This window comes from Engraulis encrasicolus, chromosome 21, assembly GCF_034702125.1.
Source record: "Engraulis encrasicolus isolate BLACKSEA-1 chromosome 21, IST_EnEncr_1.0, whole genome shotgun sequence".
NCBI classification, from domain to species: domain Eukaryota; kingdom Metazoa; phylum Chordata; class Actinopteri; order Clupeiformes; family Engraulidae; genus Engraulis; species Engraulis encrasicolus.
In genome coordinates this window covers 7937778-7953176 of record NC_085877.1, presented here as the reverse complement: position 1 = coordinate 7953176, position 15399 = coordinate 7937778, and the positions used below count along the sequence as shown (strand labels likewise).

The 15399-nt window shown below is 43.9% G+C and overlaps 1 protein-coding gene across 2 annotated transcripts in view; it reads right to left on the bottom strand.

The window, feature by feature from the left end:
- The window catches only part of shroom4 (shroom family member 4), a 48789-nt gene that overhangs the window by 14911 nt on the left and 18479 nt on the right, over nt 1-15399 (bottom strand). Inside the window, exons 1-4 of one of the 2 annotated variants that reach the window (XM_063187464.1) lie at nt 8090-8461; nt 6514-6663; nt 597-3372; nt 172-233 (exon numbers count right to left, since the gene is read on the bottom strand). In XM_063187464.1, the coding sequence (XP_063043534.1) occupies nt 172-233; nt 597-3372; nt 6514-6569 (2894 nt within the window). In that variant the 5' untranslated portion in view covers nt 6570-6663; nt 8090-8461. Of the gene's footprint in view, nt 1-171; nt 234-596; nt 3373-6513; nt 6664-8089; nt 8462-15399 lie in introns of those variants that run through there. The other variant, XM_063187463.1, reaches the window with a different exon arrangement.

Here is a 15399-nt window from a genome sequence, read left to right as displayed (position 1 = left end):
AGTACAAATGGTGTTATCACCATCCCCAGGGAGACAAAGCACTTTTAAGACATGATTAGTGGCACTGACTTTAATTAGGAAATGCCCCAAATGCTTTCTCGTGTAATGTGTGGAAAAGGTCAAACACAGTTAACACTGACGGGACATTATAATAACAGGAAGTGTCCTCACCTCTCAGTCAGGCTGAACTTCCTGTTCAGCTTGGTTGGTTCCCACTGTCTAACAGGATATGCCTGTGGAAGATATTTACCGGCTTATTGAACTACAATTTTTTCACCCAAGACATTACATAGCAAAGGATTGGCCCGACAGCTGGCAATGGAATATTTAAGGATTGAGGTGAATATCAGTGTAGAGAGGAGATGAACAAATGTTTAATGATGAATTAGCAGCATATTGGCCATCAAGTTCATGGTTTCAGTTATGATTCCCCTATTTTACATTACAGTATACCTTCTACAATGTTGACAATCTTGTTTAACAATTCCGTTCAGAAATGAATTGGTGATGCGATACATAATAACCAGCCATGGCCAATTACCAATCTGTCACCATGTTTGTCAGTGTACAAAAAGACCTAAGTTATATATCCGTACCTCTGTTTGGGTGTAGCTTCTCAGGCTGTACGCAGGTGATGGACACTGGCTGTTGCGTTGAACTGGACCACCAACTGGATAGAAAGCTGAGCAGATGGGTTCTCTATCAACACAGCCAGAGGTTGGACGACAGGGGGATGGATGCAAGGGCTGTGATGTTTGACAAAAGTCCTGAGTCACAGGTTGAGGTACAGCATCACTGTACGTTTCATGATCACGGCCATACCATGACGATTCACTGTCCAATTCTGCGTTTTCCCTGTTGTGCATTTTCAGCTGTTCAGGTGGCTGTGTGCTCTCCTGGTTAAACTCATATTCTCGCTGCCTTTCTTCGTCCCATCGTCGAAGCTCCGCTTCACGCTCTCTTACTCTCTTTCTTTCTTGCTCTTCCTCCATCTGTCTCTCCCTCTGTCTCAACATCTCTAATTCCTTCATCTTCTCTCTGGCTGCCTCCCTTAGCCTCTGTAGCTCTCGCTCCTCATCCTTCTCCCTCTCTCGGTCGTTCCCTTTAATAATCCTGTCTGGGGATCTTTGGCTTGCGACCTGTCTTCGGCCATCGGTGGGTTTTGGAAACTGCTCATTCTGCTGGAGGCCTCCCTGGTAGGAGAACCTCCTGAAGGTGATCTGCGGAGCAGGTCCAGCGGGCTGTACAGAGGACACATGGGGCTCTCTGTACCATTGCCTCTCCGGCTTGTGCTGCTGGTTAACACTGATCTTTGAGAGGTTTGTGACGGACTGACTGAGATTGCGGCTGGTCTCCTCGAAAAACTTTCTGCGGTCAGCAAAAGGCATGATGTCACTCTCCACCGTTCGACTGGACGAGCGGGAAAAAGGTGGCGGGTTTGTGGTCGTCTGCTGTTCCAGGCCACGGCCTGAGGATAGAAACCCTTTCCCCTTTGTCCATTTTCTCCCTGTGTCTGCTTCTGACTGGAGTTTGTGCTCTGGTGTCCAGCGCCATTGGCGGCTCCTACTACCATCAGCTAGTATTTCCTCCCCTTTCCTCCCATAATCGAGTTTAGGGGGCAAGTGTTGGATGCAGGTGGCACTTGGTCCTTTTTCAAAAGGGGGAGAAAGTGGTGGTTTGTGGAGTGGAGGAGGACTGACGCTTGATGTAAATTGTCTGAGCTGCTCCTCCGTAGAGGGAAGAGGTTCGCTGTCTGCATGTCTCTTGTGAGAGCTACAGACATATGCTGACTGTTGTACATCTGAGGAAGGCAATGGGGTTTCTTCTTTTTTGAAAATGTTCTTTGTCTCAGGTGCAAACTCTCTGCTTTCCTCCTTGTTTACAGTCTCTTCATCATCCAGGAACTCATTGGGGCTTTTCCCGGGCCTCTGAAGTTCAGCCTTCTTCCTCTGTATCTCATTCAGGAGATTAGTCGCAAACCGTTCGTTGCGTCTGCGAAATTTCGAGGACCGCAACTTCCGGGAGGACTTGCGCAAGGGCATCATCATTTCTTCATCACATACTTTTCCATCGACAGCATTTTCTGGCCTTTCGTCCAGCATGGCATCCATGCTTACAGACGAACTGATGGGCAGGAAGTCTTGTTCTAAGACGGGAGAGTGCGAGTGCGATGGCTTTGTTCTCCCATTGCCGGAGAACCCGTTCATCTGTTCACCTGGTACGCTTACAGAGCGGCCCCAGGCATGTGGTGGAAGAGGGGGAGTTGACCTCGGTGGGGAGTTCAAGATTTCTGGGTCTTTACATGGCCTCCCCCACTTAGAGTCAGGGATGGACCCCGGAGTAGAACATCTGCTGCCACTCCACTGGTTTGGAGATAACGAATCCAGATCACCGTTCTCTTCCAGTTCCTCCTGAGGGTACAACCGTGACTGGGACCACCTGCTGCAGACAGACGAAGGGCGGTCACTGTTGCTACAGACAGACGATAGGCGATCGCTGTTGCTACAGGCGGACAAAGGCCGGTCACTGTGGTCATCGGCCTGGCTATGTAGGCTTTTCTCAATGACACTTTGTTTCGTTTGGCTGTCAGATACTTGGAGCCTTGGGCTGCACGTTCCTCTTTGTAGTCTTTGAAGATGATTTTCTTGAAAGTGGTCTCTGCTCTCCTCATCTTGACTGTGTCTATGGTCTCTTGGTTGTGGTTCGGTATTTGAGCTGATTGTGAAGTATGGTTCTAGACTGCCATGTTTGGAATCTCCCCTCTTTCCAAGGGACCCGCTTTCAAATCCATTTCTTTTCCAAGAACCCGTGTGCCTTTGCTGATGTGGATCCTCCCCCTGGTAACACGATGGGTTTGGAATTCCTACTGGAGCGGAGATGCAGCGTTTGTCTGGAATACCTGCCCGGGCTCTGGTGGCCCTGAAGCTGTCCTTCCTGGCTGGAGGCTGTGGGGGTGCTTTGCGGTGCTCGTCCTCGTAGCTGTAGGACAAAGGCCGGTTCTTCGCCTCAGCTCTGATAAACTTCGATCGGGACTTTAGACTTCCGCCAGCTTCTTCCGCCTGGTCTCGAAGTCCGCTGGCAGAGGAAGACGACGGATGGTGACCGTCTGGGCAGCTGGAAGCCAGACCGTGAAGGATATTGTCCATGGAGCTGCCGTCGTCAGGCCTTAGAGATAGTGCATAGTCTGAAGTGTTGGAGCTGGCGGAGAAGGAGCTGTAGGCTGAATCTCGCTTGTTGTTGAGAAGGGTGGAGTCCACGGGGGACAGTTGGCTGTCAAAGTATCTCTGGCTGGGGGGGTTCTCAAGGCTTTCCATGCTGCCCCCTGAGTTGCTATGGCGTCTGGAGAGAGGCCTCCACTGCATAGACAGATCACTAGAAAGAAGAAGAGAGAAACATGTAAGAAAAACATAACCACAAAACATAATTTTCAGCCCAACATACCATGGCCATAGCAATATGTCATCTTGGAAACATGCAGATGGAGTAGAGGGCAGAAGAGTGCATGCGTCATTCAGCTTTATTCTCATCTACCTTTGGTGATGGTTAGTTAATTAGTGTACATACTATCTATAACACAATATAGTTTCTTTTTTTCCCATCTCTTTTCTCTACTCTTTAGCACATTGAATGACATGTATGTATGATAATGTGCCATGTAAGTAATTTTGATTGATTGATTGATTCATCCTGTATGACATAAATGGAGTCCCATACCAGCACTGCACAGTGTAAGGGAAGGTAGAAACAGAAAACACTTAAGAAAAAAAACATACAATGCTCCTGTGGGAAAGAAATAACACCTCCTTAGCAACACACAGACACACGATAAAACAAAACAAAGACACAACTGACAGGTTAATATCCATTGTGCATGTTTTATGAATCATCCCCTTGTGCACAGAAATAAAATCCTTTACCGTTCAAAAGGACGAAGCCAGAGCGAGAACAAATGAGGTCCTCCACATGGGAAATGACTAAAATTTCCTACCACCCATTCCTTTCCCCCCTCTTAACCATCACAGGACATAAACCACGTAAATGCATTCCTCGGCCAGGGAGACATCCTGTTAGCACAGCCTTGAAAGGCATCACACTTTTTAAGTTATAGTTTGACGTCTTGGGAGACAAGCCCGCTCAGTCATCACTGTGAACATGTAGATTCCACCACTCTGAACAAACAGAGGGGGCACGCAGAGTGCGCCATATTTCATGTCTTAAGTTAAACATTGAACTGTAAAGAGAAACTTCACGGCGGACCTTAAGCATAGGAAATGGGTTATGGGGAGTTGTTGGGAAAATCCCAATGAGGGGAAAGTCTTGTGGGATTGGGGTTGTCTAAATAGACTCAATTTCCAGTATGCAAATTATAAATCCTATCAAATCAAATCCACTGTTCCAACCATGATAAAACAATGCCATGTGTGCTACGGTTGTGGTAGTTGTTACGGCATGCTAAGTAGTTTCCACTTTGAAAGCCACTGTCCATTTCAGCCACGTTACCACCTGCCATCCATTTTGTTATAACTTGTATATTCTGTACTGTGTCCCGTGTTTTGTGTGGTATGACACATACCATCAAAGTCCCTTTGCATAAGTCCCTCACTTGGCAGCCATCTTGGCGATACCTTGGGACAGCTATTTCAGATTAGTAAGACCAGGGCATCTCAGAATGAATGGGAAAACCCAGGTAACAGACTGTAGGACAACTGAGCAATACACAAATCGATGAAAACCAGATTATAATGGAAATCTAGGATTGGCCGAGCATATGAAAGTAACACTGTAAAACATTGATTTTCTTACTGTTAATTTTGAACTACAAAGTCGCAGCACTTCACGACAATATGTTCTGCTGCTCCTGCTTTCTGAACGGCTTCGTCTCATGTGTCCATACCTTCATATTCTATCTAAAATTGTCATGGAAGAAAATGTGATAACTAACAACACTGATAGGTCTGCTACAGCTAGGGTTGTCCACAGCTTTGTTGCATGTAAAACATAAAATGAAAGATAAGATTCGGATATACTCCTTCACTGTACTCTGCCACGATTTCATCATTTCAGTGACAGCCAACAACACTTTGTTAAACATAAAAATAAAAATTCAGAGATTTCATTATACTCTTTCACTGTACCCTACCACGATTTCATCATTTCAGTAGCAACCTAAAAAGAATGCATGAATCAGTGTCCTAAAATAACAGCAGCTTCCGTAGGAGTTTGTTGACATTGGACATGAGGTCATCGGCATTCGCCTTATTGTTTCCTTATGGCTACAGGACAAACAGCACTGGTGGGCTGAGGTAAACTGAAGCCCACTCAGCCTAAAAAAAAGGTCTGTGTCTTTGTGTGTGTCCTGGGCTGTCCACCTCTTCCACATTAGGTAACCACAAAGCACATGGAGCTATTCCCTTTCTGCACATCCCATATGCTGAACACAGCATCAACGTTTCTATGAAAAAATGAGTCACACATTCATTGTAATTTTCTTTACATTTCTTTAAAAGAAAATTCCAAGGAGTGTGAAAACCCTTTTTTTCATACAAGAGTGTATTAACTTGCTAGCAGTTCTAGAGTTGTGTGTCCTGACCAGGTGTGCCCAGTCCACCATCACTTTAACCCATTGTGTCCTGGAGACACATATACAGGTCTTTCAGAATTTTGAGATTTTAGCTGTTTTAGTAACTATGTTGGTATGTTAGAGCTAAATGAACACATTACAATGCAAGGGGAGGGTCTTGGCTTTTAAATGTAACTCATGCCATTTTTGTATATGCTTCGGAGGCTGAGATATTTAGGATTTGATAGGTAGAGGGCACCCTTTCTCAAAAAGGGCTTAGGACAAAATGGGTTAACATCAGGTTAGGGGTGTGCAAAATAATCGTCATATCGATGCATCGTGATACTTACTCTCACGATACAATGCATCGATTCATGACAAGGTATCGTGATACTTATTTTCTCAATATACTGCATGGATTCATGACAATTGATTATTTGATAACAATAAAATTCGATTTGCCACGGGTTATTTTGTTCAGTAGAGAATAGGTAATATTTCTGTTGTGATGTAAGCTCTCTCCCAGATGATAGAATGCTTAAATAGAATGAACTGACTTAAGAAAGCTACACAGCAACTGACAAATAAGCTGTATTTTACACATTTACTGAAGTAAATATCGCAATGCATCACAGTAGTACATGAATCGCAATTCATCGTGATAGAATCGCATCGTGGCATGTGTATCGTGATGCGCATTGAATCGTGAACCCTTTACCAATACNCACCCCTTATCAGGTAACCACACAACCATGAAGACCATTCCCTCTTGCCAAGTGGTCAAACTTGGTAGCAGTTTTGGGTTTGTGGGTTCTGTCCAGCTCTGTGTCTTTCTGTGTATCCTGTCCACTTCCTTAACGTCTGGTAACCACATCGCCATAGTCAAGATCATTCCTTCCCAAGTGTTTTAAAGTTGGTAACAGTTTGGGGTTTTTGAGTTTGTTTGTGCCCACCTATTGTTGTTTGCGGAGTGCCAGAGCGTGGGGAAATGGGCAGGGTGGAGCTGCATGTCCGAAATGCCGTCTGTAGTGCCTGCCACGCTCACAGACTCGGCCGGCTTGGCCACATGCCACGAGTACGGCCTGCCAAGGGGCACGCTGCGCCTATAAACACACAAGAATGGGTTAAGGTTAAGGTGTAGGTTAAGATTCGCAGACACAAAAAACAAGAGCACACATAGACATGGGTATGCATACAGGTTCAGATACTCAGAAAAACTGAATCATGTTACAGAACTGCAAACTATAAACATAAATATAGGAAGCCTTACAAAATATGCTGTTGTTTAGTATGGGCTGATGGTTAACCCAGAGGCATTTTCACATCTCTCTTGAAGTGCCATATCCGAAGGAATACGCTCAACTGAAAATGTATGCATTATGAAAACGTAGCCTCTATGCAACAAAGGAGATTGTGTGGTGATGTTAAGGACTGAGGAATGCTTAAGACAACACTGTGGTGACACCACGGTGACACACTATAGTGACACTATATGGTTTATACCTATGGTTTATCACTACATACGGTACAGTCTGAATTGACAGTAGGGGCAAAGTCTTTAAAAGTATTCAGGATGACCATGTTGCAAGATACACAGAGCTTCAATTGGGGATTCTGTAATACTTGGAAATGAAAACACTTTGTTTCATTTTGATTTTACCATTGTTAGACCCATTTAAAACAAATCACAAAACTTTAGGATTAATGTGCAGTAACTCTAAGAATGGAGGGAAAGAATGTAAACAGTGTACAGAAGCAACAGAATAGAAGGAAAAGAAATGACAAACTATTGTGGGTCAGAGAAAGTCAAATGAGGTTGAAGGTGCTGTGTGCTTCTGACAGTAGTTTAGTCAGTGACCACCCATTTGCTGGTTAATCATTTGATATGGCACTGAAGGACAGTAGAGCGAGGTATGCATTACTGAAACAAGGCATTACTGAGGAGGAATGTGTACTGTGTAACGCACATGGTGCCTTGAAATTCCAGGTCAAGGGCACAATAAGAAACTACATCTTTTAAAAAAAGTAGTTCAGTTTCAGTTTTAAACATTAAGCTTTCATTTTGAAGAGAATAGTAACCATCTTTAGTTTTGATATCGTTCAGTAAATAAATATTCAGACATGATGACAAAACACCTGATGCTTTGATGATGAACAAGTACCAGTACTTATGCTTCCAGCAACTTTATCAATTCTTACACGCAGACTTTAGCTCAGGGTCTTCAGAAAGGGCACAGGTTTTGTTTCAGGAGGCAGTGGCATTGAAATAACTGAAGGGGAAATGGCCATTTAAGTTGAAACATTCAATGTGTTTTTTTCCCACAAGAATAATAACCTGAACAGTAGTGACACTGATTCAAGAAAAGTCCATTAAAATGGTGTCACAGCGCAATGCAAAACCCTCTTAATTTGTTAATCTTTCTCACTGTCCGTCTCTCAATCCATCATCATAAATACTTCCTGTAAACAAAAGGCCAAGGAAAGACCACAAATCTCAGAACAACGGTAAAGCAAAGACCAACTACTCACAGATTTTCCAACTTGTACAGCCAGTCACAATGTGATCATATGAGCTACGCTTCAGAACAAAAATCCAATTGTGCAGTTATAGTCAGTAGCTCCAAAATACGTTGTTGTCGTCAAAACAGGTAAGTCCTCATCAGAATCACTTCACCGGTCAACCTCAGTGATATCCTCAGCTCAGTTTCGCACACAACTACCATGTTTTCAAGTTGAAGGTTTGAATGGGAATACAGTTGTCATCCCTCTCAAACGACCCGGCAAACGACAACCCCCCACAAACACGTACATGAAAGTCTCATTTCACGGGACAAACACTAAAGAGGTTTCTACCTCTCAACCTCTGTCTTCATATCTCTCTCTCTCTCTCTCTCTCTCTCTCTCTCTCTCTCTCTCTTCCTCTCTGTCTCTCTCTCTCTCTCTCTCTCTCTCTCTCTCTCTCTCTCTCTCTTCCTCTCTGTCTCTCTCTCTCTCTCTCTCTCTCTCTCTCTCTCAGTAATGCAATTAGGGAGAAGAGGAAGTGGAGTTCAGATGGAAAGGAAACTGTTTGGTGGAGATAAAGACACAAGCGGCTGCTAAAATAATACCCTGAGTTTGTCCTCATTATTGTTTGAACAAAAAGGGAAAAAAATGCACAGGGCACGTCCGCTTTCTCTCCCTCTCCCTCTCCCTCTCCCCCCCTCTCTCTCTCTTTCTCTGCTTCCCTTCCCTCTCTCTCCCTTCCCTGACTGTCAAGTCCAGTGCCCAGGGGGGGTCTGTGGAATTGAGGAGGCCAGAGGCAGGGAAGAGAGAGGTATGCCTGGAAAGTGATGGTTGCTGGTTAATACTGTAGTGTTAACACTTTCTTATGGAAGTCTGTGTTTTCTTGCTTTCAGAGGGTGTGTGAAAAGTTGATCCAGGTTAAGCCGACTATACAGATTGAATGTGTAGTGAGCGGAGATTGAATGTGCAGTGAGTAACGCTTTGTCATGTTTGAAAATGTTGAGCTGAGTAACTATTAACAGGGTGATGAGATTCTTGTGAAACCTACTTGGATCCGAGTTAGTTTCATGGTACATTCACATACAAGGTTCGCGTGCACGGGGATGGGGGTGGAGGCAGCGCGAGAGAGAGCTGTTCAGGTGTCCTCATCACACTGGACGGTTTGCATGCGGGTCAAAGACGTGTAAAATGGCATTGTCATTCAGTGTAACGGATGCCTTCTGCTGACTGTAACTGTAAAAAACAGGACTCTTTATTTATTTATTGTTACAGGGAATTCATGAAAGCCTCAGCTGTCATCCATTCACTTGAAACAATTTAAAAATCATGTTTTTTTGCAGTTAGAGTCGGCGGAAGGTGTCCGTAACACTGAATGACAGACGTCTTTGACCCATGCGCGTTCTATCCACAGGAATCAGCATCCCATCCCACCAAACACCAGACTCCTTTGGTCCTTAATACACAGCATGCCATCAGTAGAGACGGTGTAGCTTGTTGAGACACTCAATTGATCTCGAATGATAATAAGGAGCAACACTGTACCAACTCAGTTTACAGGTAGGCCTACTGTACACATGTGTGTAATATGAAGGTACAGTAAACATGTTATGGTGGAAACTCCCAAAATAGATGCTTCCGAACGTGCTTGTGTGCGCAATACAGTACATCATTAAAGGGGGCTTGAAGCTGATCACATGTCCCGCGGGCCTTGTGACCTCACTGTAATGACCAGCAGGATGCCTTTAAATCCCTCGACACATGTGACACATCACTCGCATCACCTACTGAGCTACTTTCTTAGCAGTTTCTTACCAGATTTCATGCTGTCCATTCACAAATGTCACCTTTTTCACGCATACTTTCCACCATCATCAAATTCTAAGTATTTATTATGACTGGGAGAAGAGCCCTTTTCAGCAACACTTACTGTACTTTGGTCATGCTAGAAAATATGAATTTATTATTTAGTGAATATTCATTAAAATATCAAATTTGGCAATATGCAGCACAGTTTCAATGAGCTGCATAGTTGCAATACCTACTCTGGCCACCATCCTACACAGAATACCTTTAACCACTCTGCAATCTCTGCTGCTCGTTTCTTTTCTCCATTAATAAAGGATGACTTATGATGGATGTGCTATGCATGCAACACAGTTTCATCACCTACATCACTATACTTCCAAAATATACGTATGCCTCTTTTTTACTTCTTTTCTCCTTTAATAAAGGATGACAACATCATTGATATGCTTTTCTATTTGTTTATTATGGAGACGTTTAGGACACTGTAGAGTATCGCAAGCTATTTCTATTGTGATTGTATAAGTGCACAACATTTTAAAGTTCCCCTCTCAGACAGGGTTAAACATACAGTATGTATGTCAATACACATGCATGTGCAACAATGCACAGAGGAAAAGACTTGACAAGCCATCCCCACTTGAACATATCTTCCCATCACACACACACTCACAACACACTTTAACACATAAACATACATACACTTAAGACAACATTATGCTTCCAGCTGCAATCAGACGAGCTGTTTTTGGTTGCCAGCTTCCCACAAACAGCCAGCCAGCCCCACAGCTGCATTCCTCTCACTCACCAGAGTGGCTCCACTCCATCATGCACTCTCAGACGACCCAGACAGATCCACACACGCACACGCACACGCACACGCACACTTAAAACACACATACACACACAAACACACACATAGTACACACAGACACGAATACAGAGATGCATAGCAATCTCCCTCTCTAGTGCATGTGGGCACACACACACACACACACACACACACACACACACACACACACACACACACACACACACACACACACACACACACACACACACACACACACACACACACACACACACACACACACACACACACACACACACACACACACACAGAAAGTACACACAGACACATACACAGAGCAAGCTCGCTCTCAAGTGTGCGCGCGCACACACACGCACGCGCACACGCACACGCACACGCACACACACAAGTACAACACAATGACTTGCAAGCAGAGAGTCCGTGCTCAATGTTCCCTCTCAATCTCTCCTCTCCCTCTCTATTTTTAACTGTACTGAAGAAAACGCCTTTTCCAAACAGCTACAAAAACAACCTCTTCCTATACACTATTTCTCAGCCAGAGTGAGTAGGGCTAGTGTTCTCTCAGAGCTTTCCACTCCCACTGAAATGGTCATGCCTCCATCATCATCTCAAGAAATCCAAACAGCAATTCATCCATGGTCTGTCATAACAGTTAAAAAAACATACTTATCGCTTGATTTGCATTTTAACACAACACTAAACATTCATATCAAGCTTTGAATCTGTGTACTCCTCGTCCACACAACCTCTGCACCAGACGTCAGAAGGCCCACACAAAAGCTTTCAGCCTTTGCATGAGAAAAAAATAAATTCCATTCCAAAGTACAGAGTAACTTATTCATCTACTGCTGAACTACTTCTGCAATACCACCCACTAATGTACCGTTATAAAGACATATATAGAAGAACAATGGCAATATAATCGCTAAGTAAACATAGCATTAATAAACAGCCATATCCAGCTTTCCATCTCTGCACTCATATTCACATACAATACCCACACAAGAGTTGCCTCTAATGGTTCGGAATAACAAATAAGTGCCCGTCAGAATGTTTAATAGAATGCACGCTCATAGAAAGGTAGTCCCTCAACAGAGGAAAGGTAGTCCCTCAACAGAGAAAAGGTTCGCAGAACTCTTGGGCTCCTATTCATTTCACTGTTGCAGGTAATAGGGATTTTGACTTTTGAAAACGTCTAAAGGCCATTGTTCTCAATTTTTTTCTCCAAGTTATCACTACAGCTTACCCAGCCAGGACAAAAAGCAAAAGATGAGGCGTTAACTTTATCATTCACCTAATAGACAAATGACAACATGTACACCAACAGAGCCACACCAATCAGCAGGAAAATCACAGGAAACGCAACAGGGCACAGTTGAACTCCAGGGTAAATACTCTGCACACATCGCTTATTTATTTATTTAGCAAACTTGTGTGGCAGCAGAAAAAAATGTTTGACAAAATATTCTCCAATGAGTAAGGATGCATGCAAGTGGGAACAACAACAAGGGTGAGATGGCTAAAGGGGAGATAGATAAGGGCCCGAGGCAGCAGAACAACAGCTTTGGAGAGGAAGTTGTCTTGGAATGTCAGGAATTTGCATTGTTTTGCCATGAGTGAAGGGGGAGCTTTTGTTTTTCCCAGTCCCTGGCAATGCAAGCAACAGGGTGGAGGAGTCAATGGGGAGAGCAGAGGGGTCAGAGTGGGCAGTTATGGGATGATCTACAATGTGATGTGTTTTCGTCCCTGCAGTGGAGAGAGAGAGAGGAGCCAAGTGTTGGTCAGAGCCGTGCGCTTCCCAATCCCACAGGGACTGGTCTCTAGGTTACGGCTAATTTACAACACAGGCGTCAAGTGCTTCTAAATGCAAACAAAGAAAAAGGCAACAACGCACGCTCACGGTGGGAATGTTCTTTTATGAAAATCTGTTATGAGATATAAGACTCCTTCTGAACCAATTAGGACAAAGATTTATGTTGAGCAAAGCCTGAGGGAGCCTTGCATACTTAGATCTTTGTTTGCATGTACAACTATTTAAAAAAGGCATCACTTTTTAACAAAAAAAACTGACCTGCGCAGCATTGCTCGAATTACACAGAGACTGAGGTTTTGGTCTCTCTAAGCTTAATGAGTCACTAAAAGTTGATAAAAGAAGCTCTTCAGCAAAGCCACTCTCTCCAGGAGCCTGCGATCCAATCACAGCAGGCAACAACTTCTGTGGCATTTGAAACTTTGTGTCACATGCAACAAGCTCCATCAGACAAAAGCAAGCAAATAAAGACGTCTCTTAAATCATATTATGACTGCTGGACTAATAAATTATCCTTTAGCAATTAGCCTGATCCCCAGAGACTTGCAGGATTTTAGTGGGGAAATACATCACTCTGTAGTCAGTTCCCTGAAGCATACTTGTTTTAAGCTTTCCAGACCGTATGAATGGGAAGGCAACTGGATGAAGTGTCATACATAGTCCTATAATTCAATCAGCTCGCTTTAAGACCAAATCTAATTTGAATGCTTTATTGGTATAATCTCGTTAGGCTGGGAAGAGTAATACGTCGTCGTAAAAAGGTGGCAGTCTTGACTTAAAAGCACTGGAGGGGGAAAAACTGCTCAGTGGAATAAACCAAGTCCTGTGAGGTGGACTTATAGCGCATTTCCTGATTGTGAACGTTCCGAATGCGGGCCATGTTCCTTGGATTACCTCTGCGGTCTCGACCTATGAGAATGTAACAGGATAAGCACCACCGTTGTTGGTGATGAGCTTCCCTTCTAATTAGGTATTACACATTTACATTCCCATGTCTGTCAAAAGGCATTTCCCCATACACACAGAGGGACCCACTGTACTTAGCCCGTGTAAACACTCCTTTGAAATGAAACCCACTTTCTTTACAGTTCCCATGCACGTCAAAAGCATTTTACTGTACATGGGTCTGCATAGTAGTTTGGCCCTGTATAAACACACCTTGGAAATGAAGCCCCTCTGTTCTTTGGAGTCTGCATTTACTGCCATTTAACCAGATGAGCCACAACAGGAGCAACAGTGTGTTCACTGTTCAAACACACTCTGGTGTACAGTTATGAGGGCATGCGAGGGGGTGGGGGAAAGAAACATTATTTGGTACATCTTACACAAACAATGCTTTTCTCAAGGGGCCATTGTGTTTCCATTTCCAACTTAAATAAAGAGAAAAAAAATCATGTGTGCCGGATAGGGCAGCGACACTTCCCCCTTTCACGTGGCTTTCCTGTGTATCGTCTAACCCTTTCCTTCAGTAATGCATTCTGAATACAGTCACGGACAGGAACACACAGAAATGCACACTGCGCGTGCACGCACGCACACGCACACACACACACCTGAACATGGCCATTGTCTTGCAGCAGCTCCGGGGTCTGCCAGCAACAGCGACTAAGCGCCTAAGCAGCCTGCTGCACATGTGTGTCACAGTCAGAGGAAATAAAAACTCATGGGGTACACTAGCGTAAGGGAAATATAAGTGAAATAAGATGCCAAGATATCCCGACCCACTGTGGAGATAACTGGACAAGAGGCTGCCAAGCAACGTTTCACCCTCATGGCCAACACTCTGTCCAGCTGCATGTGCTGTAAGAACTTATTTAGCTACACCACTGGCCACTCCTGTACAGTACCCTACATGGAATTGTAGCCACAGAGAGTCCTAGCCTTTTTGCTTGCCAGAAAAAGAAGAATGGTTGTAAAAAAATGATTTATCAAGGGGAGAGAGATCTTTGTCCTGCGCCCTACAGGCATTGGTAAGACTTAGCTTGATCACTAGGGCAGTGGTGCATGGTTGAAGCAAAAAGGATCTGTCCTCCATGGCGGAATGCAACAGGTAAGTAGGTATACTCTGTATGTAGATACTTAGATACTTTGCACAAAAGAAATGATGGATGTGAAAGTGTGTGGTGCATAAGGCTATTTCATGATGTTCTTTTGAAGCAAAGTCCCAATAAAAGTTCCCTGTGGTAAACATACAGTATTAGGTGACTGGAAGGAGCCAGAAATGTTCCTCAAAGAGCTTTTAAAGGTTCCCCCGAATCCTCCACAGTGGCAGACTGAAGGAACTCCAAAAGGTTCTCTGAGGGTTCTGAACTATTATTTGTGTGTGAACGTCTACAAGTTCTCTGAAGAACATTGGGACGTGGATGAACATGGCATCCATAGTGTTGTCTTGGTTTACCTAAAAAGCAAGTATTTTATTTAGTTTGCAATGCAAACCACCCACCCACCCACTAAAAGTAGCGACTGAAAGTTCTTTCAAGAACTTTTCCTTTTGTCGGTGCAAAGCCTCAAAACACGTAACAAAAAGACAGCACTATAACCTCCCATATGGCAAAGAAATGACTACACAATAACTTGACAATGCTCTCTCGCATCTCAATCTTAAATATTCAAATTTCAGTGATCGTATCGGCGAACATCTCTACAATGAGCAAAATGAATGGGCAGCACTTAAAACGAGAAAGAATGGACCTCCTCCAGCATACAGTACTTCAACATGAACACAATACAAACCACCTACAGCACAACAACCTCTTCCCTTCCTCTAATCAAGAGCAGCAGTAATCTGGGGATTCCCTTTGTGTAAGAGAAAGCCTGAAGAAATAAAACCCAGGACCCAAAGAGAAAGGGAAAAAAAGAAAGAAAGAAAACATGCTTTTGTCTGACACACAC